Source organism: Ochotona princeps, chromosome 6 (genome assembly GCF_030435755.1).
Source record: "Ochotona princeps isolate mOchPri1 chromosome 6, mOchPri1.hap1, whole genome shotgun sequence".
NCBI lineage: Eukaryota > Metazoa > Chordata > Mammalia > Lagomorpha > Ochotonidae > Ochotona > Ochotona princeps.
Window position 1 is genome coordinate 71,327,166 of NC_080837.1, and position 23,741 is coordinate 71,350,906.

Consider the following 23,741-nt stretch of genomic DNA (forward strand, 5'->3'; position numbering starts at 1 on the left):
AAGGCGAGGACTTTAGCCGCTAGGCAACGCCGCCGGGCCCTATTTATACCGTTCTTACAGATGAATAGGTGAAAACCAGAATTTGCCTGAGGTTAACCAACTGGAAGGTAACAGCATAGGTCTTCAAACCTGGCTGGACAGCCTGGCTCTGGAAGCTGTGTTTTGGACCACTATGCTATAATGTCTCTCAATACTAGGTAGTAATTAGTAAGTTAGGAATTTATATTCTCCTCACCTTGATCATCATGGGCTAAAGGATAACCTTTGGCTCCTGGTATGTCTACATTTCCAATATATTGATCCTTTTAACCTATGAACTAGTCTCAATTTTGAGCTGATTCTATTTTACGATTTCATTTCCCCCCCTCTGTACTTTTGCCCTTATGCACTCAATTTTTTTAGTTCTTGCTTAAAATAATCTAAACCATTTACTAAACCTGTTTTTCGAATTAACGGAGGAATTAAACCCTTGTCTAACTCTACTCTCTTATCAAGCCCTCAAAGACGCGCAGACAAGTACTGCCAGTGCTGATAACCGAGTACTGTGCCAGGAACACAGTATGACCTGGGTGGCAATACTAGCAAGACTACGCCTCCAGTTCTTTTCCACTTGGACTATTGCATGGAGCAAGATGCGAGTGGCAGAAATTATGAAAGTAAATATTCAGTTTCCAGAAATAGTTCCATTTCATGGAAATACAATGTAAAGACCATATGAAGTCAAATAGGAAAATCAGAAATCTTTATTTTGCTAAAATGAAACCCAAGCTAAGCAGACAAGTCAAAGTGATAGACAAAGAAATTTCTGAAGCACACAAACAGGGTACAGTCCTGTCTCTAAGACTATTTACATGCTTAGGGCTCATAATAAAAAACACCTTTACCAAGGTCTAATATAGACACAGAGCAAGCAGTGCATGCCAACACACTTGGAAGAGACTACTGCAGGACTTCCCACCTTGCACAGGACATGACCAGATAGGGAAATCCCTAGAAAGTACTGCAATTTGCAAAGGTTTTAAGACTTTGGCTTTGATGACTTTTGAAGATAACAAACTAAACTAAACTGGCTTTCTGAGAGACGTGGTGGTGACCTCAAGTCAGTAACCACAATCACAAGGTTTCTGAATGGCCCTTCAGTTGGGAGCAGAGCAACCTGTATAAATGGTCTATATATGCTCTGTTACCTTTAACAATACAACCATATTATCTTACAGTTGTCTATAAATTGTTCTAGCAATAAACGAGTGTACTAAACATTTTTCAAGATACTAGAGTCATCAAAAATGAGTGGCAAGTCTACCACTTTTCACAGGTCACTTTCTACCTTTATTCCTGCTTGAATGCAAAAGCTGACAGTTTCTGATTTGTAGAAATATGTAAAGGTTTTTGTTTCTTAGGCCCATTCAGATTCTCCTTGGCTTTTTCCTTGTGGTCTTCTGTCTCCTCGTCACTGACCACACGCTTTCGTTTCTTTGCTTCAGCTCCCTCAGCAGCATTTCCACCCTTGGCCTTATCAGTCCATGCCTTGGTAAACAAAGAAAATAGGAGGAAAATTCTTTTTAAGGCAATGCTCATATTTATATGAAGCAGGACAATTAGCACCTGAATTAATCATCAAGGGTTCTCGGTGTTAACAAGCCTTTATTACTTAATGATAGAGAACATTACAAATTTTTCAATATACTTCCATAATATTTCAGTCTGATCTTTTTAACCAAAGTGCAAAATACCTCAGTAGCAGCAGCTCTTATTTTTAATAAAATGGAACGTTTGCATTTTCACATACAACAGTAATAAATAACGTGGGAAGATCCAGCGTTGCCTTTGCCCAGTTTTCCCTGATGGTACCCTCTTAGCAAGCCGGAGGACAACTGCAATAACTAGGACACTGACACTAACAACACTGAGTTTCACTTCTACTCTTTTGTGTGAATGCATTTAATTTTACAGTAGGACTACATAGCTAATGCCATGCTTACAATACATAATAGTTCCTACACTAGAAGGATTCCTCCTCCTGTTGCCCAGCTCTCCAAACCCTACCTCTAAGAAAACTCACTGCTCCATTCTTCAACTTTAACACACTGTCATTTCAGGAATAATACATATTGAATTGCACAGTATATGCTCTTCTGAGATTGGTTTTTATTCAGCAAGAGCCTAACAAAGTCCACCTGTTTCATCTGCCTCTTGAATCTCAATTTTAAATGGTTTTACTATTTCATTTCCCTGGTAATCTATTCCTTGAAGAAGAGGCCTTTTGAGCTAGAATTTCCATTTTAACAATGGACTTAAGTAATGACACTGTGGCACAGTAGATAAAAATGCTGCCTACAACATCAGAACCTCTTACTGGTGATGGTTCAAGACCTGTCTTCTCCACTTTCAACCCCCTCCTTGCTACTGTGTCAGGGAAGCAGCAGAGAATGGCCCAAGTGCTTGGGCCCTTGCACCAGAATGGGGGACCCAGAAAAAGCTCCAGACTCCTGGCTTCAGTCTCGCCCAGCCCCCAGCGATTATGGCAATTTGGGGAGTGAACCAGAGGACGGAAAATCTCTCTCTCTTTTTTTTTTTCTTTCTTTCAAATAAATAAAATAAATCTTTTTAAAAATGGATTTAAACAAATATTTAGAATTTCCATCATAAACACTGATCCCATTTAAAAAACAAAGATTTATTTATTTTTATTGGAAAGTCAGATATACAGAGAGGAGGATAGACACAAGATCTGTCTGCTGATTCACTCCCCACGTGACCGCAACAGCCAATCCAGAGCCAGGAGGCAGGAGCTTCCTTCCTGTGCGGATACAGGGTCCCAAGTCTTTGGGCCGTTCTTGACTGCTTTCCCATGCCACAAGCAGGGAGCTGGATGGGAAGCCAGGACGTGAACCAGCACGCTTATGGGATCAGGGCGCATGCAAGATGAGGACTTTAGCCACTAGGCCACCATGCCAGACCCTACTGATCACATTTAAAGCACTCAAAATCACAACTAATGCCAAGTATTCATATATAGTAAAGGATTTCATTCAGATGCCATTTTATCTAACTCTTTAGAATCTTTTACCCCTTCATAAAAATAAACACACAAGGGGCTCGGCAGCATGGCCTAGTGGCTAAGGTCCTCGCCTTGATCCCATATGGCTGCTGGTTCTAATTCCGGCAGCTCCACTTCCTCTCTCTCTCCTCCTCTCAGTATATCTGACTTTGTAATAAAAATAAATCTTTAAAAAAATAAATAAATAAACACACAATTGCTAACGAATTCAAAATCAGGTTAGAGGTTGTTATACCAGTTTCTACCATCCTCATTATGCAACCCCTTTATTCAAACTCTAGTTCATCCAATCAGGTCCTACTTCAGTAGGTACCCAGGGAATACATGCTATTCTTGATAATTCAATTGGCAGACTACACACATTCCCTTCCCCTGCATCTGCAGGCTGCCCCCTCCTTCACACCTCAGCCCACCACCTGTCCTGACCTCCAAGCAAAAGGTAGAAGTTGCACACAGGCTTTTCTCCCCTCTAAACAGGATTGTTCTTCTTTATTGCTCCATGCATTAAGTAATGGCATTTTTCAAAACTGTGCTTGTATGGCTAGCACTGTGGCACAGTAGGTAAAGCTGACGCCTGTGGAATCAGCCCCCTACAAGGGTTCTAATCCAGCTCCCTGCTAATGCACCTGGGAGAACAGCAGAGGACAGTTCAAAACTCGGGCCCTCTGCACCTACATGTGAGACACAAATGAAACTCTGGGCTTCTGATGGGCCAAACTGGAAACCATAATGCTAAGGGAAATGAGCCAATCCCAAAAGGTTAAATACCACATGTTTGCCTTAATTTAAGATGATATGATGTTATGTATAACATGTTATGTTATGAATGTTATATGTTGTGTATAAACTAAAATTGAAGTATAGGTGAGGTGGTCACAGAAGGTGGCTGGGAACTCGCATTTATCTTTAACATATTGGTTACTCATTACTATGTCAATTAATTCCATAATGATGTAAAGTTTTGCTGATGGTATGTTGGAGCTTTCAATTGACTGGGATGATACTCTGCTGGCTCTGTCTTCAGACCAGAGAGGGTATACCTAAGAAGCCGTTGAACTTGACTGGACAATAAGATGTTGGACTCTATGTTTGGTATACGCTTGCAATGGGGGAATCTCAACTGAACTTGAGCTGTGGTTATGCAACAAGGTGGAGGAATCCACCATGGTGGGAGGGTTTGGGGAGGGGTGGGGAGAACCCAAGTATCTATGTAACTGTGTCACATAATACAATGTAATTAATGAAGTTAAATAATAAATAATTAAAAAAAAAAAAAAAAAACTCTGGGCTTCTGGCTGCAGCTTGGTCAACCCTGACCAGCACTGGCCGTTGTGCCCATCTGAGGAGTGAATGGATGGAAGATTTTCTCACTCCCTTTTAAATAAGTAAGTAAATCTTTAAAAAAGAAATTGTGCCTGCAAGGATCCTAAAGAGTATTACAAAAATACGAATGATTATTTTCCTTTGGATTTATAACTAACATATCTGTTCTTGGGGTATTCCTTTACATAGAAGAACTCCCTTACCTTTCTTTCTTCAGTTGACAGTACTCTAAATCGAATCATTCCCTCTTTTATTATGTCTGCTTCATCTGAAAAGTCAGGATTGTCAGACAAAATATTGCTTCTGTTTTCTTCCAGCCACATCTGGAACCCAGTCTTTGGCCTAAAATAGCAATTAAATAAAAACAAATGATACTTGAGACAAATTTAAGGCACCTTTATGATTGTTCAAGTCATTCATTAACCTTTGTATGTGTATTAAAGTAAGCAAAACACAACCACCACGGTTAATACTCACATAACTTCAAATTGTCTGGAGACTATAGGATTTATGAACTAAATATCCTTTTAAGGTCCTTCAGAAGGATTCCTCACATCTGTGTTTCCAAAGCACACTAACTGAACTCTGCACTTTCAGCTCTGCACATTCAAGATGAATGCTGACGAGCTCAAGGTCTCCGTCTGGTCTGCTGGGTTTTTCCCGCCTGTCTTTCACAGGCTCTTTCTCCATCTTACAGATCAACTTTAAAACATCGCCACAACCTCTTCAGCTCCATTCACCTTACCCTGGCTTTCACAACCAACCTCTACATCACCTGTACTCTTTCATTTAAATGGCAAAAATTCTATTACAGAGGTATAATCTTCATACTGTAGATGAAAGAATCAAGACTCAGAGATGAATTAACATCGCCCAGGTGACAGAGGTAACGAGTCCAATCTGGGATTGAACAGCCAGGAAGTGTGACTCCAGACCCCATGTTCAACCACTCTGTAGAAGCTGAATACCAAGTCGAAAATATCAGGAGAATGATTGTTACCAAAAACAAAAACAAAAACAAAAGCTATAAAATTAACTCATTGAAAAGATTAGAAAAAAATATATCTATAAAAGAGTTATTAGGACCTGGTGCAGTAGCCTAGTAGTTAATGTCCTCATCTTGAACGTGTCAGAATCCCATATGGGAGCCGGTTCTAATCCCAGCGGCCCTGCTTCCCATTCAGCTCCTTGCTGTGGTCTGGGAAAGCAGTTGAGGAAGGCCCAAAGCCTTGGGACCCTGAAACTGCATGGGAGACCCCTAAGAGGCTCTGGGCTCCTGGCTTCAGATCGGTTCAGCCCAGTTCCAGCTATTGCAGCCACTTAGGGAAGGAATCAATGGATGGAAGATCTTTGTCTGTCTTTCCTTCTCTCTGTATATCTGACTTTGCAATAAAAATAAAATAAATCTTTTAAAAAAAATCTTTTCAAATAAAAATCCTTTTCAAAAAATAATTAAATGTTTTTTTTGGTTTAAATCTTTCAATTTTGATAAAGACTTATTTTAAAAACTTAAGTGACAATAACCACTTGCCCAATTTCTGCAAATACACAATTTTTAAGTAATCTGCAATTCTATTTGCTGAAAAGTATAGGACAGATCAAAACAAACAAAATCAATGCTGAACAAATCGTGAGAAACAATATGATCCATTTAAATTATACTTGGGACGTCACAAATCTAGATAACAGCTGCTCCCTTAAGTTAAATTGGCTAACATTAATAATGACAATAACAACAATGAGGGAAGACACACTCAGCCTAGCAGTTAGGGTGCCTTTGTATCACCCTGGAGTGCCTGGGTTTGACTCCCAGCTCCGGCATCTGACTTAGCTTCCTGCTAACGCAGAGCATGGGATGCAGCAATGATACCTCCAGCGCTAGGGTCTCTGCCTTCCAGAGACCTGGAGTGCGCTTATGGTTCCAGCTCCAGCCGGCTTGCTTTAGGGCATCCGAGAGTGAGACAACAGCTGGTCAAGCAATCTCTCTCTTTCTCTCTCTACACTTATTTATTTATTTGAAAGGCAGTGACACAGACAGCAAGGAGAGAGGGATGTTCATTTGCTGGTTCAGTCTGAAACAGACTCAAGCCCCAGATCGACAATTCCTTCAGGATTTGGCACACAGCAAACAGGGCCCAAGTACTCGAACCACCACTGCCCTCCCGGGTGCATGAACGTGCAGTGGGATCAGAAACACAGCAGCCAGGACGTCAACCTGGACGGCACTGCAAGCTGCAGCTTAACGCAATGTTCTGCAATGCTGACCCCTAAAACATTTTAGAGGAAAGAGAAAGAAAAAGGAAGGAAGGAAGGAAGGAAGGAAGGAAGGAAGGAAGGAAGGAAGGGAGGGAGGGGAGAAGGAAGCATGGAAGGAATGAAAGAATGGAAGGAAAGAGAAAGAAAGAACAGGAGAGACACACAATGCTAAAAATGAAAACACTGACTTAAAATTCAGCTAAATTCAGCACATAGCAGATACTACGAAACACAGAAACACACTGGATTGGTGAACACATCAGACACAGCGTCACAATACTACTGAAGGGCAGGCACACATTCTCTTGAGTCCTACAAGATTCCATCTTTTAACTACTTCTGCTTATGTGAAAGCTTACACTCATGCATCATCCTCTTCTTTCCTCATTGTAATTTTAATATTAGAAAAAGAAAAATAAAGAAATGTTAGGGCCTGGCATGGTGGCCTAGCAGCTAAGCTCTTTGATTTGAACACGCCAGGATCCCATATGGGCGTCAGTTCTAATGCCAGTGGCCCAACTTCCCATCCAGCTCCCTGCTTGTGGCCTGGGAAAGGCGGCTGGGCATGGCCCAGGGCCTTGGGACCCTGCACTCACATGGGAGACCCGAAGGAAGCTCCTGGCTCCTGGCTTTGGACTGGCACAGCTCTGGCTGATGTGGTCACTTGGGGAGTGAATCATCAGACAGATCTTCCTCTCTGTCTCTCCTCCTCTCTGTATATCTGACTTTCCAATAGACATAAATAAATCTTAAAAAAATAAATAAAAGTTAGGGGTTGGAGCTATGGCACAGCAGGTTAAGTCATTACCTACAACCCTGGCATCCCACAGGGGTACTAGTTTGAGTTTTGGCTGTTCTACCTCCAATCTAGTTTCCTGCTACTATGCTGGAGAAAGCAGTGCAAGACGGCCCAAGTGCTTGGACTCACACAGGAGATCCAGAGATAAAGCTCATAGCCGGCATTCGGGGAGTGAACCAGCAGAAGGACAATTTCTCTCTCTCTCCGTAAGCCTGCCTTTCAAATAAATAAGCAAATGAGTAAATACAAGTGTGCATTGCTGGTACTATGCGCTTGTCACTAAAGGACACTGCATCTTGATGCTCAGTGCTCCCATGGACTGACCTTTGGTTTTCAGTGTTGTCAGGACACGGAGCTGAGTTTTCAGAGGATGAATTTTTAGGATTTTCTTCTTCTTTCACTTCCTCAGTCGTATCAGCCTGAGAAGATTTTTTTTGGAAATAGGATGCTGCAGATGCCTGGAAAAAACATTTGAGTAATGCAACAAAATCTGGTTGCAGTTTATATATTACAAGTTCTGAAATAAGTGAAAAAAATATTTTAATAATTCAGAATTCTTCTAATACCAACAACTAAAGCCTTAGTTCTCAGCTGAGACATATACAGGCACTCACGGACAAACACAATCTATACTTCAAATTTCACATTTTCTCAATAAATTGCACAAAATGGAAAAGACTAACCATATATCTATTTTGCTGATGACACTTCTGAGGTGAAGTGATTCTGACAGTAGACAGAAAAACCAGAATAGAAAACTTGATACAAAGCAGTATGCATCTCTACTTCCAAATCAAAGACAGATTTCCAATGAAACTACTCAATATATCTTGATAATAGGATGCTGTATTCCCTGCCATTGTCTATACCAACAATGTCAGGATATAGCAAAATAGCAGAATAATGGACTTATGATTGTTTTTGAAGGACTATATCTTTGTGACACAGCGGAAATCAGTGGGGGGGAGGGGACTTAAGGAGAAGGGCAGGGGAAATTCCAGAGTCTATGAACTGTATCATAAAACAATTAAATAAAAAATGAGTAGGTGTTGACACTGCACCACTAACTACTAAATAAGGATATATGTATCCAAACCATCTAAGCTATTTTTAAAAATAGACAGATGCCTGAGTCCCTAGGGATGGGGACATTATTTCAAAACATTTATTTATTTTTATTGGAAAGGCAGATTTAGAAAGAGAAACAAAGAGAAAGATTTTCTGTTTACTTGTTTGTTCCTCAAGTGGCCAAAACAGTCAGAGTTGAGCTGATCCAAAGCCAGAAGCCCAGAGCTTCCTGTGGGTTGCCCATGTGGGTGCAGGGTCCTAAGGCATTAGGCTATCCTCCTCTGCCTTCCCAGGCTACAAGCAGGGAGCTGGATGGGAAGTGAAACAGCTGGCGCACGAATCAGCTCCATATGGGACATGGCACTTGAGGTGGAGGATTACCCAGTTGAGCCAACGCACCCCCCATACCCTGGATACATATATTTTTGAAAACTGAGTTTGTGAGGTTGGTGCTGTGGAACAGGAGGTAAAGGTGCTGTGCATGACATTAGCATCTCATAAGGGTACTGTTTCTAGTCTATTTGCTCCACTTCTAATCTAGCTCCCTGCTAATGTGCCTGGGAAAACAACATTATATGGCCCAAGTGCTTGGGTCTTTGCACCCACAGGGGAGACCCAGAAGAAGCCCTGGGCTCCTCGCTTGGGCCAGGCTGTTGTGGCTATCTGGGGAGTCTGACAGAGGATGGAAGACTCTCTGTCTGTATGAACTGGGCCTTTCAAATAAATAAGTAAACCGTTTTTAAAAAGGTGATTTTGTAATAAAACCATGTAAATAGAAAATATAAACAACTGGAACCTCCCATCCTCTACCCGAAATACTGAATTAAACAACAGCCAAGTAGATCACACTATTTACTGCATAAATGGGAGTTGAGATGGTACCTGCTTAGACTTTGACTTTGGGATGAGCAGAGGTTTTATAACTGGAGACTTATCGTTACTACTTGCGGCTCTATTGAGTGCAGTGGGTTTCCTGGAGGATTTGTTCATACTGTCTAAAATAGTAGTGGAACGTGGTGAATTCACTGACATCGCTGGTTCTTTAGAGTTGCTTGACACCTAAGGAGCAAACAAATGTTGGCATTAAACAAATGTTTAATGAAGAAAAAAGACCGTTTTATTTTCCCCTTAAATTTTTGTTAAGTTTGTACTATAGTCTCATCTTTGGAAATGAGTTCACGTAACACATTCCAACTAAGATCAATTCATACCCCAAACATAACAGTACTAAGAAAAACAGAAGCATGTTTCCAAATCGTGGAGACTTAGAAGATCAGGAAGAACAAACTAGCATGCTGCTTTCTCCTCTGTGTTGTTCACAATGATTACTCTTAACGCCTCACAGTCTGGGGAGGGTCATCAGGTAATCTGAAAGTATTTCTTCATAAGGAAATGCATTTCAATAACAGAAAATATCACCAGGAAGAGTTTACCTTGAAGGGGTTTACTCGTCCTTGGCTGTTAGAGGTCACCGCACCTTTCATAAGAAAAAAAAAAACAAAAAAAAAAACCTCACTGAATATTGGGGCAAAACGACAGATGACTTCTGTCTACTTTAATATATACTTCGCAACTTCTAAACTATTAACAACTGTAGAACACTCTTCTCCTATTTCTAAAATCATGTAAGAGCTACTAGAAGGTAACCAGCCCAACTTGCCACTATGAAACATACAATATGCACAGATCTATCATTTTATCATGTCATCAAGGATGAACAGCGCTTCATTTTAAAGATCGACCTATCTATCTATCCATCTATCTATCTACTATTGGAAAGACAGACATACAGAGAGGAGATATAGACCGAAAGATCTTCCATTTGCTGCAAATGGCCAAGTAGCACTGCAACAGCTGGTGCTAAGCCGATCCAAAGCCAGGAGCCAGGAGCTTTTGCTGGGTCTCCTATGCGGATGCTGAGTACCAAGGTTTTAGGCAATCCTCCACTGCTTTCCCAGGCCACAGGCAGGGAGTTCGATGAAAAGTGGAGCAGCCAGGACTCGATCAGCTGTCCATATAGAATCCCAGTGCATACAAGGCAAGGATCTAGCCACTAGGCCATTGTACTGGGCCCCAGCCCTTTAATTTAGTTAAGGTTAGATTGTCCCACATTCAGGATACCGCCCCCTCCTATTTGTCAATGCCCTTGACCTATTAACCTCCCCTCTACCTTTGACTTTCCCTTTTCAGCGGATTCTCAAGTGTCTATCCCACATTCCTTGCATTTTCTCATGCTTCCCATATCCAAATGTTTCAGCAGCTGCTCATGCAATTATTCTTACTGTCTCACTGCTCATGTCTCTCTGGACAGCTGAATTCAGTTTGCACCTGTCACTCTACAGAGCCTCTACTTGCAAAGCCCTTGTAACGTCTGCAGTCAAATCTGGTAGGCACTTCACAGTCATCTGATGTGACTTCTCAACAGCATACCACATACTTGAGCGACCTTTTCTCTTTACAACTCCTCCTCTTGTGTTCGGAGAGATCTCATTCCCTAAGTTACCGCCCCCTCTCTGGACCAGTGGAATCGCTCTCCGTCAACAGCTCCTCCCCTCCTTTGCCAGAGCTTTTAAAAGCTGGGGATTCCCTAGATCTATCCTCATTTTACATCTTACTCTACGATCTCTCCCAGTGACAACTCACACATGCCTCAGATTTAAACCACTAGACTTAGACCAAAGGTTTTCACTTTATAGCACTAAGATAACTGCTTTCCTGAGCTCCTAACCCCCACCCCGGTTGCCCACATGCCTATTCCATCCATAGCGATGCAGTTTCTTCCCGTCTCCATCTGTCTCTCCCTTGTGCTTCCTTGGTCAGTAAATGACACCACTATTCATTCAGAAGCTGAAACTCATTCTTTACCCCAGAACATAAACATCTCCAAGAAAACGTCTACAATTAACCCACTCTTTTTATCCATACCCTGGCCCAATTTCATTCAGACCACCATGGAAGTCTTTCCCTATCCAATCCTGCTTAGCATGGTGTACCACACCACATCTCTGTTTACAACCTACAACAGCTTCCCAGCAACCTTAAAGGTCAAAATCTTTAATAAGGCCTGCATGGATTTGCAGGCTTTTGCTCTTGCTCAGTGCTCTAAAATATTTCAGCCACACTCCCTCTTTGTCCACTGTGCTCCTCACACCAGCCTGACAGTTCACATGCACTGTCCGTAAGTCCCACTGCTTTTCCGCTGCTCCAGCCCCCATTCCCATTTGCTTAGCTAACTCTGGCCTACCACTCAGTCTCTGCTTTAAACACTCCATGAAGCCTTCCTTGGAGTTTCTATCCATCTCCAACCACTGACTAAGTTATGGCCATTTATGATAAGTCCTTTACATACATGTTAAAGTTTTTTTTTTTTTTGCACTCAAGTAATACAGGGATACAGTTTAAAAAGTCAAATAGTACTGCAAGGGTTAAGAATAAACGACAACAAAAATCACAGTCCCCCAGCTTCAACTTTCTCTATCTCCTAGTCCCACTCCCTAAAGGTAACTAAGGTTCAATACCTTTAAACTATTTCCTCTGCATTCTGAATGTTTCTTTTGTGTTACCCAGATCTCAATAGCTCTTTTCCCAGCTGGGCTGAAACAGTATTAAGAGATCAACCATGTAGGTCACATTGGGTTTTATATCCCCCACCCTGTAAGTGCCTGACACACAAAAAGCACTTTTCTTTTCACTTATTTCATTTTATTGGAAAGTCAGATATACAAAGAGGCAGATCTTCTGTCTGTTGATTCACTCCCAAGCGGCCGCAATAGCAGGAGCTGTGCTGATCTGTAGCCAGGAGCCAGGAGCCTCTTTTGGGTCTTCCACTTGGATGCAGGGTCCCAAGGCCTTGGGCCGTCCTCGACTGCTTCCCCTTGCCACAAACAGGGAGCCGGGTGGGAAGCGGGGCTGCCTGGATTTGAACTGGCGCCCATATGGAATCCTGGCACATGCAAGGCGAGGACTTTAACTGCTAGGCTACCATGCCAGGCCCATACAGTATGCATTTTAAAAACAGTTTTGTTAAACGACCACAAATATTTCTGGTCAAGAAACAGTAATAGACCTGGCATGGTAGCTTAGAGACTAAAGTCCTTGCCTTGCATGCACCAGGACTCCATAATGGCACCATTCTTGTCCTGGCAGCCCTGCTTCCTATCCAGATCCCTGCTTGTGACCTGGGAAAGCCGTCAAAGATGGCCCAAAGCCTTGGGACCCTGTACCCACATGGAAGACCCAGAAGAGGCTCCTGTCTCCTGACTTTTGATCAGCTCAGCTCCAGCCATTGTAGCCACTTGGGGAGTGAATCAGCAGATGGAAGATCTTCCTCTCTGTCTCTCTTTCTCTCTGTATATCTGATTTTCCAATAAAAATAAATCTTAAAAAAAAAAAAAAGAAATAGTAATAAAAAGCCTACAACAGGGTAAGGTGAATTTGAATAGACATATCACTTTAAAGACTAGCCACAAAACGTTCTTGATACTACAAACTGACAAACATTCCTTACCTGACTTAACAGCAGGCACATTGGAGGAATTGGCACTTTTGGGAAACAATGTCTGTCCTATGGTATAATGAAAATAAAACACCATATTACAAGTGGGGCATTAAGTCATCCTGGTTATCTCACAATCAGAGAGTGAAAGTCTCAGACGAGTACAGGTATTCAGACTCCCTCAGCCAGGTAAAGAGGGAAAAGCCAGATACAGCATCTGTCATCTTTCATTGCCTTGAAAGATAAATCTCACCATGCCGATGTAGGTCTGGGTTTTGTTCTGTTTCATCAGTTTCTTTATTGTTCTCAGAATCTTCTTCCACTTGGTTTCTGAGTTGTGGCTGCTTCCACTCTGTAGCAGTATTACTGTAACTAACAGACAGTACAATTTCATTAAAAGCTAGGCAAAGGCCAACTTAAGATTCAGGATGGCCAAGGAAAAAATCAAACAACCAAGTACTTCCTACCCGGCATTCAGCTTTTTCCTGAAATCCTCTTCTTCCTCCTCTTCCACTTGAGTTACTGCCAATTCTGATGCTTTCTCCACAGCCAATTCACTAAGTTTTTGAGCCAGTATCAATTTCCGAGAGCGAGAAGCATATTTAATGGCTAAATTCACAGCATTTTGAGTCATTAGATCAGCAAGTTCCACACATCGGAATTCCCGCTCCAGTTTACAAGAAAGCTAGCTCAAAAAGAAAAAGAATCAAATTACATTACATAAACCTTCTCAAAGACCACGTCTACTCAGTAAAGCCCAAGGGAATGGCTGTCTGGATGCCGTAGAGGCAAAGATCTGACCCTAAGGAGCAATGTCACCATTTCTGAAACTGCAAAGCATGCTGTCATGAATGGTGGGTCAGTTTGACCGACAGCATTTTTCTCTAACTCAGTGACTTAAGTCAATAAAATAACAGTGTATTTTACAACCAATGGTAGTTTAGAGTCAATTAAATGTAACACAGCATCTCAAGGTAGTAACTGCCAGGAAGTAGGAAATTTATTTAAAATTCACATGTGATTCTATGTTTCCCAGGTGCCTCCCACTCCAACAGGATAGGAAATGTAAAGAAATCAATTGTAAACACTCAGAAATAGTGCAAGAAATCTATCAGGTGAATTTGGGTGGCACCAGTAGATTGATTCATTAATTTAAAAGTGCAATTGCCTACAATCTTCAACTACCAGAAACAGCCACACAACTGCCAAATTGACAAAAAAAGTCCCTTTTACATGCTCTATTTCTTTATATTTACAATATGAAACAAACGGCATTCACATAATGATTTAGAAAACACTGTTTTACAATTGGTATAAACTTTGACAATGTAAAGGGAGACAACTCAAATTCAAATAAGAAAAATTGCTACTTGGAAGACTGCTAAGAGTCTCATGACTTACGGGGTTGAAGGATTAGACATCCCATGTCTGACCACGAGCAGAGGCCCGAGATACCCATACCGGGGAGCCCCTCTCAAGATCTTTAGTGCCAGTGCTGGTAAGTAGGACTTCTTAATCAGGGTGCAACTATGCCTCGGGGCAGTTGGAAATGAAGAAACAGTAGCTGGGTTTTCACAGACATCAGGCTGAACTAGATTTGGTTAAGCTAATCGTATTTGCCCTCTGCTCCAGAAATCCAAGAAATATTGCTACAAAGAAGAGCTTTTCTAAGCCTCAACCACAAAAAACACAAATGTGTTTGTATATATTTGTTGTACAAAATGCACAGGTTGTTAATGCACAGGTTACTCCACAATAAAGTTTCCTTAACACTGAACACAAGGCACTGTTGTATTGAGGTGAAAGTAATCAGTACTACTTTGTGCAAACTGGAGTCACAATTTGCTTTGCAGTCTCACTGTTCCCTCAGAACTTTCTCTCTTCAATAATCAAACTGCCAGTGACCACGTCAGCATCTGGCCCACACAGTGATAAGCACACATTCACTGCCCTCAAGGATTTACAAGTCTAGCACAAAATGAGTAGGAAAGAACCTAAGTGAGGGCACAGACACCTGAGCTTCCAGACATTCTGCTTCAAAGATCAATGTAAATATCCAAGGAACTACACATAGCTTCCTAACTCAAAGAAGCTAAACATGTGACTTTTTTCTTTTAATTGGAAAGTCAGATATACAGAGAAAAGGAGGGACAGAGAGATCTTGTGACTAGTGGTTCACTCCCCAAACAGCTGCAATCGCCAGAGCTGAGCTGATCCGAAGCCAGGAGCCAGGAGTTTGTTCTGGGTTTCCCAATGTGAGTGCAGGGCCCCAAGGCTTTGGGTCATCCTCTACTGCCTTCCCAGGCCACAAGTAGAGAGCTGGATGGGAAGTGGATCCATATGGGATCTCGGTGCATTCAAGGCGAGGATTTAGCCACTAGACTACCGTGCCAGGCCCTAAACCCCCACTGAGTCTTAAACTGTTTGAATCAACTGGAGACTGTGGTAAAAACAGACTGATGAGCAAAAGGAAGGAAGCAACGAGGAAAGTTTACTTCTATGGTGATCATGACACACAGGGCAATTTTCAAATATTTTAACTACACCTCAATTGGGAAATGGAACTTTTAATAGAGAAAACCATCACTTGGGAATAACAAGTTGGATCCAGCACCATGACTTAACACTTTCAAGCACTGTCATCCACATGGGCACCAGTTTGTATCCCAGTTGCTCTACTACCTACACAGCTCCCTGCTTATAGCCTGTGAAAACAGTGGAAGATCACCCAAAATCTTAGCAACCTGCACCCACACGAAAAGCCCGGAAAAAGCTCCTGGCTTCAGATCAGCTCAGCTCCAGGCGTGCAGGCACTTGGGGAATGAACCAGTGGATGGAAGGTCTTTGTCTCTGACTGTCCTTCCCTCTGTAAATTTGCCTTTCCAATTAAAATGAAAGAATGTTAAAAAAAGAAAAAGGATCATAAGTTGGAACTTAGTGCTAACACATACCTTTAAAAAACAGAACCTATAGAAAAGCATTTAACTTTAATGCTTTTCAGCATATTTACTTTACTTACCGCAAGCATTTTCATTAAAAGTTCCTGTTGTTCTTTGATTGCTTGATTTTTAGTACTCTCTTCATATTCATAACCATTTTTAGCTAAATAATCAATGTGGTTGTGAAACATAATTGAACGCCAAAATTGTTCCTACAAAAGTGAGTAAAATTGCTTGGTTATCACCTTACCACCAGGCAAGTGTTTAAATATTCATCATAAATTCCATTTTGAATTAAATATTTTATGAAATCCTTCTTTATTTTATTTCAAATTCCAATGTGACAGAATAGCTGAACTCACCTTCCAACCTTACAAAAGGGTGAGTATGTGGACAGCAATCACAGTTACGCTGCAAAACTAGGTTTTCAGCTGATTTCTTTCTTGCAACTGATGACATGATTTCACACGATTTCTGATGACTAGAGCTGGAACTAGGATGATGCAAGCTAGATACTCAAATGTCTCAAAAAGTCTTCAGGAGCAGTGATGGCAACCAGTTGGTCTAGTGATAACAAGGAACCCTTCTCCCTCCCTACTGCTACTCCTTACTTAACACCAGCATTTTAAAGCTTTGAGGTAAGACTGCACCCACCTCCATTTGTCCTTTCTCTGTCGCAGTCTGGCAGTAGGGTAGCTTAAAGGGTAATATTGCCACAGCAGGACGTGGAAGGGTTGGAGGAAATCGAGAACCCTTGCAAGGAATGCACCTGTCAGTAAAGAACAAGTATCATCACACACACAAAAAAAGCTTACATGCTATGAAAATGGCTACAATGAAAAATCTTCCAAACTTGAAAAAGTAGTATCAGCCCAACAACTGGCTTAATAATATGAAAGCTTTTTTTTTTCTCTAAGGTTTATGTATTTTTATTGGAAAGGCAGATATACAGAGAGGAGGAAAGACAGAGAGAAAGATCTTCCGTCCGATGATTCACTCCCCAAGTGAGTGCAATGGCCGGAGCTGAGCCAATCCGAAGCCAGGTGCCAGGAGCTCTTGCAGGTCTCCCACACAGGTGCAGGGTACCAAGGCTTTGGGTTGTCCTCAACTGCTTTCCCAGGCCACATGCAGGGAGCTGGATGGGAAGTGGAGCTGCCGGGATTAGAACCAGTGCCCATATGGGATCTTGGCGCGTGCAAGGCAAGGACCTTAACCACTACGTTACCATGTCGGGCCCAACAAGCTTTTTAAAAAAAACTATTTTAGGCATAAAAATTGTCCCTCTGCAGATTTTAAGAATTTAAACACACACACATTTTATTTGAAAGGCAGGGTTATAGTAAGAAGGACAGAGATCTTGCAACCATTAGTGCACTCCCCAAATGGCCACAAATGGCTAGAACTGAGCCAACCAAAGCCAGAAGCCAGCTCTCTTTGCAAGGGCCTAAGGTCTTGAACCCATTCTCTGCTGCTTTCCCAGGGTATTAGCAGGGAGCTGGATCACACTGGAGCAGCCAGGACACAAACCAGCACCTGTATGGGATGCTGGAGCTACACAGGGAAGTTTAACCTGCTATGTATGATGCTAGCCCCACATTTTTAAGAACTGCACCCATGTTGGAGGCCTGAAGTTAGTTCCTGGCTTTGGGTCAGCTAAGAACTGGCCACTGTGGCCATTTGGTCAGTGATCAGCAGTTAGAAGGCCTTCTCTCTCTGTAAATCTGCCTTTCAAATTAAAAAATAAGGAAAAATATTTTGTTAAGTCTCCTCTCACATTAGTTGTATTATATAACAATCATTAGGGGCTGGTGTTAAGGCACAACAGGTCCAGCTACATGCAATGCCAGCATCACATTGCTAGAGCACCAGTTTGTATCCCCACTTCCAATCCAGCTTCCCACTAATGTGCTTGCGAAAGGAGAGAAGATGGTCCAATTTACTCAGGCCCCTGAGTACCCATATTAACCGAATTTCCACCAACCATAAGGGTGATCTGGACTGAGTCCTGGATCCTGTCTTTGGCCTGGAACAATCTCAGCCATTGAGAACATTTGGGTATGAACCAACAGGTGGGAGCCTATTCTCTCTCAAATTAATTTTTAAAAAAAGATCATAAGCTGTGTTTCAGCAGGTTAAGCCACAGTTTTAGATGCCTGCATTCCTGCTAACACTCCTGGAAAGGCAGAGAATGACAGCCCTAATACTCGATCCCTGCCACCAACATGGGAATTCTGGATGCAGGTCTCCTGGCTTTGGAATGGCCGAACTCCAGCTGTTGCGGGCATTTGGGGCAAGAACTGTCTATGTACCTCCCAGTTTTTCTGTGGTTCTGACTTCATAAGCATGGACTTGGTCTACAACTTTTCCAATTCAGTAAAATATTCAGAGGCCCATCGTGGAGCGCAATTTATCAATGAAAATGAATTAATTAACAAAAGAACTATTTAACCTCAAAATCATTACAAAACTACTGTAAAACCACAATTGTAAACTGTAAATGTTATTTCCTATTTTCATTGAGTAATTTTAAAACAGTACCTTGTGTAATGCTTAACAGGCATTCATTTAACTTAGAATAAAGCTCTTGACGGGTCCAGCGGTGTGGTGGCCTAGCAGCTAAAGTCCTCGCGTTGAACGCGCTGGGATCTCATATGGGTGCCGGTTCTAATCCCGGCAGCTCCACTTCCCATCCAGCTCCCTGCTTGTGGTCTGGGAAAGCAGTTGAGGACGGCCCAAAGCCTTGGGACCCTGTACCTGTGTGGGAGACCTGGAAGAAGCTCCTGGCTTTGGCTTCAAATCAGCACAGCACCAGCTGTTGCACTCACTTGGGGAGTGAATCATCAGACGGAAGATCTTCCTCTCTGTCTCTCCTCCTCTCTGTATATCTGACTTTGCAATAAAAATAAATAAATCTTTTAAAAAAAAAAAAGAATAAAGCTCTTGAGTCTAGGCAGTAGGACATAGAGAAATACTAGGCAAAAATTAGGCACTTGGGTTCAAGTTCTTTTCATAAGCACCTCCTAGCATTGTTAAACACCCACTGCAACAGTGAAAGTGACAGTATTCAGGAATCTTTTTCATGAGATGTTTAATACCTTTCCTTCTTTTCTTAACTGCATAACTAAAATACAGACATGTTTTTTAGAGTTCCAGGGGAAAGTGCCATGGTGTAGCCAGTTAAACCACCATCTGCAATGCCTGCATCCTCCCATATCAGTGCCAGTTTATGACCCAGCTGCTCCTCTTGTGATCCAGCCGTCTGCTGATGGCCTGAGAAAGCAGCAGAAGATGGTCCAAGCACCTGGCTTCCTGCACCCACACTCTGGCCTGATCCAACCTGAGCTGCTGCAGCCATTAGGGAACAACCAGTATAAGGAAGATTGCTCTCTGCTCTTTCCATCTGTCTCTGCCACTGCCTTTCCAATCAATTTTTAAAAATCTTTCAAAAAAAAGTTCCATTTTTTAAAACTATAATCACCCAGGAATAATCAGATTTGAAAACTCTCCTGTGATGATTCTGTCATGTACCTATTCACAAAAATCACTTTTTACTAGTCTGGCTATATGAAAAAGACACAACATGTATACTCATAAAAGTAAGTACCATTATAAATAAATAAGTATGCATACATTAATAGAACTAGGCATAGTGAGAACAATGTCAATTCAAGATTCTCTTTTCTGTAACACAAGTTCTATTTCTTTGCTTAAAAATATGTTACAGCTCAAATACTTTGATATACAGACAGCAAACAATTATCACAAAAAAAGGGAATACTGAGTAGGATTTTATTTTATTGCTACATTCTAATTCACATTTACATCAAAACAGAGTACCAATTTACACTTCTTAGCCTTACACATTTGAACCACAAAGACTTTTCTGTTATTTATACCTCTCTTAGAGAAATTATAAGAAAAGACAAATATACTCTGACTGTAAATCTGGTAGGTTTGCCTATGAATGACTTCCTAGAAACCATTTGGTTGAGAAAATGTGGGGGGAAAAATAAACATAATCTGCAAAGGAGGAAAAAAATTTCACTTTCAACCTTTTTCAAAGTGATCATAAAATCTGTCCTTTATTATAGCAAAGCAAGAGTTGAAAAACATTAGGTGGAGAAGGCTGGGACCAATGTCCAGATCAACTCAGCTGTAGCCAGCAAACTTTGCTCTTTGTGTACATTTGGCTCTCTCACTCCAGGGACTTTGTTCACACCTCTACTCCAAGATCCTCACTCAGGAACAGGACAACAGTTTTACAAGCCTACCTCTTCCAGGTCACAAGCCTTATTCACTTTTTTATAGTGTAGCACATAGAATCAGTACTTCAAAGACAGCTTGTAAAAAAACGAATTTTAAATAAGTTTATAAGTTTATTTTGGTACAAAAAGTTTTAAAATCTATGCATATTTTTTCATAACATACATGTTTTATGAATTTGTTGGAGGCCCTGTACATGCATGGTTCAAGTGCTCAGGCTTGGACAGCTGGCAGAAGCTCCTGGCGACTGGCTGCAGCCAGGCCCAGCACGGGCTGGTGTGGCCATCTGGAAAGCAAACTGGCAGATGGACGATCTCCATCTCTGTCTGCAACTCTGCTAAATAAATCAGTCTTTTAAGGAAAGACTTTATTACGGTTATATCACATGACAGAGTACAGAGTTAAGCATTCTTTAGGCTACGGACAGAATATGCCACCTTCTTCACTATCTAATTCCAAACACTCTCATGAACCTACAATCTCATACCCACAAACAGCTAACTCTATTCTCCGATCGCCATACCCACCCTGCCCCTAGTTTCTGGAAACACTAATCTACATTTTTTTTTTCTCTCAAGATAGCCTGTTCTGGACATTTCACACAAACGGAGTCATATAGAATCTGGCCTTTTGCATCTGGTTTCCTAGACTTAGCATGATGTCTTCAAGATTCATCCCTGTGGTAGCATAATCAGTACTTCATACTTTCTCATAGCCTACAGGAGAGGGAGAGGGAGGAGGAGGAGGCTGAGGGAGGAGGAAAAGAGTTGGCAAAGAGAGACGGGAAGAAGGGAGAGAAGGGAAAAGGAAGAGGCAAGGGGAGAGAAAAGTCTCGTTTGCCTGTTAACTCCAGATTTCCAAGTGATAAGGACCCCACTTCCTGAGCCAGCACCTGCTGCCTACCAGGGTTCTACATTAGGAGGAAGCTGGAACCAGGAAGAGCTAGGACTTGAACCTCTGCACTCTAAAATGAATTCTGGGCGTTTCAACTGGTGGCCTTATTTTAACAGCAAAGGCCCATTGCTCTCTCTTTTTCAGTAAAGTCCTCCTATATTCCAATGGGTGTGAAAGACTATAAGTAGTTTTGACTTGCATTTCTCTAAGGAGTAATGAAATTTCATGCCTATCAGTGTGTATCTTTTTGCAAACCTTTGAAGTGGGTTGTCTTTTTCTGAACTGCAGTGATTGGGATCCTCTAGTTATAAGTCACTTAGCACATCTACTATTCACCTTAAAAAAACAAGCTAGATAGTAATTTGCTGTATAGGTACATGGCATATACTTGGAAATTTAGATTTCCAGTCTCTTGATAATACTAGCAATTTCACACATACAATATCTCCTCCACATATCATTTCTCACACGTGCTAGCAGCAGTACTTCCCAAGCTCATGCTCCCACGAATCACTCAGGATCTTGTAAAAAGACAGGTTCTGATTCAGTAGGTCTGACAGCAGCAAGGATTCAGCATTTGCAACAAGCTACCTGATAACGCTGATGCTGCTAGGCCATGGATCATATTTAAAATAATAAGTATGAGTGACCTTTTAAAAGTCCAAGGAAAATGTGTATTATGGAAAAATCATGCATAATTTTAATGTGTTCATGTGTGTCAAAGCAAATTACCTTTTGGTTCCACTTTTCACGAACTTTTGTACCTTGGTTCTAGGGTATCTGTGAGACACAGTCTAGTTACTGAGTGCAAAAAAAGATATACACTTCCACTTTGGATAGCTCTTAACAAAATACTCTCCATAGGGACTGTGCCAGTTTATACTGCAAAAGGCAATGAATGAGCATGTTTATTTCCTCAAAGCCTCACCAAGGAAGACTGTCATCAAACTTTCAGATTTTTCTGACAGGGAAAATAAAATTCTAAGGAGGCCAGTATAGGCTAATCCTCCGCCTGTGGAGTTGACTTCCTATATGGGCACTAGTTCATATTTCAGCTTCTCCACTTTTTACTTACTTATTTATTAAAAGATGTATTTATTTTACTTGAAAGTCAGAGTTATATAGAGAAAAAGACTCAGAGATCTTCCAAGTGTGGGCTCACTCCTCGACGGGCTGCAATGGCCACAGCAGGGTGGATCTGAAGCCAGGAGCTTCTTCCAGGTCTCCCAAAGCAGTGCAAGGACCCGGTACCATTTCCTCTGCTTTTCGCAACAGAACAGCCAGGACTTGAAAAGGCACCCATCTAGCATGTCGATGCTACAGACAGAGTGTTAGTTTGCTAGGCCACCGCTCTAGCCCAATTCCTCCACTTCTGATCCAGCTCCCTGCTTATAGCCTGGGAAAGCAGCAGAGGATGGTCCAAGTCTTTGGGAACCTGCACTCACATGGGAGATCCAGAAGAAGCTCCTGGCTCACAGCTCTAGACATGCCCAGCTCTGGTCACGGTGGTCATCTGGGGAGTAAGCAAGTGCATGGAAGACCTTTTTCTCTGTAATTCTGACTCTCAAGTAAAAATGAATAAATAAACAGAAAATTGTGGGGCAAGAATTCAGCCTAGTAATTATGATGCCCATATCTCACACTACAGCACCTGTGTTAAATTCCCAGCTCTCCTTCCTGATTCCAATTTCCTGATAAGGCGCACTCTGGGAGGCAATGGTGACAGCTTAGGTATCTGGGGTTCCTGTCACCCACTCAGAAGACTTGGGTGGAATTTCCAGTTCCAGCTTTGGCCCTGGCCTGGCCCTTGTGGGCATTTCAGAAATGAACCAATGGATGGGAACTTGCTCGTTCTTTCTGGCTCTCAATTTCTTTCAATTGAAGAAAATTATTTTTCGTTGACTTATATTTACAATCAATGATCCTAATTATCTCTCCATATATTATCTCTCCATTATCTCGCCATTTGTATTTCCCTTAGTGAATACTGTCTCTTTCTTGACATTGTTCAACTTACAGTTTGTGACATAAACAGCTTCAAGTAATTTTTTAACATTTATTTATTTTTTATTGGAAAGGCAGATTTTACGCAGAAAAGATCTATCATCCACTGATTCACTCTCCAAGTGGCTGCAATAGCTGGAGCTGCGCCTATCCGAAACTAGGAGTCAGGAGCTTCCTCTGGGTCTCCCACATGGGTGCAGAGTCCCAAGGCTTTGGCACATCCTCCACTGCTTTCCCAGGCTAGGAGTAAGGAGCTAAACTGAAGGTGGAGCATACAGAACACAAATCAGGGCCCATATGATATTCCAGGATGTGAAAGGTGAGGATTGAGTCACTAAGTCATAACACTGGGACCCAAATAATGTTTTTTTTTTTTTAATTTACTTAGTTTAGGGCCCGGCGCAGTAGCCTAGCAGCTGAAGTCTTCATCTTACATGCACTGGGATCCCATTCCCATTTCCAATCCCAGCAGCCCCACGTTCCCACCCAGCTCCTTGCTTGTGGCCTGGGAAAGCAGTCCAGGACGGCTCAAAGTCTTGGGACCCTATACCTTCATGGGAGACTCGCAAGAGACTCCTGGCTCCTGGTTTCAGATCAGCTCAGCTCTGGCCACTGCGGCCACCTGGGGAGTGAATCAGC

At 41.9% G+C, this 23,741-nt stretch overlaps 1 protein-coding gene across 1 annotated transcript in view; it reads right to left on the minus strand.

The window, feature by feature from the left end:
* Positions 1 to 715: 715 nt before the first annotated feature.
* The window catches only part of WDHD1 (WD repeat and HMG-box DNA binding protein 1), a 57,598-nt gene continuing 34,572 nt past the window's right edge, over positions 716 to 23,741 (minus strand). Inside the window, exons 16-25 of the mRNA XM_058666472.1 lie at positions 16,596 to 16,710; positions 16,022 to 16,153; positions 13,470 to 13,687; positions 13,256 to 13,374; positions 13,015 to 13,071; positions 9,941 to 9,984; positions 9,390 to 9,566; positions 7,764 to 7,897; positions 4,588 to 4,726; positions 716 to 1,527 (exon numbers count right to left, since the gene is read on the minus strand). Coding sequence (XP_058522455.1) covers positions 1,330 to 1,527; positions 4,588 to 4,726; positions 7,764 to 7,897; positions 9,390 to 9,566; positions 9,941 to 9,984; positions 13,015 to 13,071; positions 13,256 to 13,374; positions 13,470 to 13,687; positions 16,022 to 16,153; positions 16,596 to 16,710 — 1,333 coding nt within the window. The 3' untranslated portion in view covers positions 716 to 1,329. The remainder of the gene's footprint in view (positions 1,528 to 4,587; positions 4,727 to 7,763; positions 7,898 to 9,389; positions 9,567 to 9,940; positions 9,985 to 13,014; positions 13,072 to 13,255; positions 13,375 to 13,469; positions 13,688 to 16,021; positions 16,154 to 16,595; positions 16,711 to 23,741) is intronic.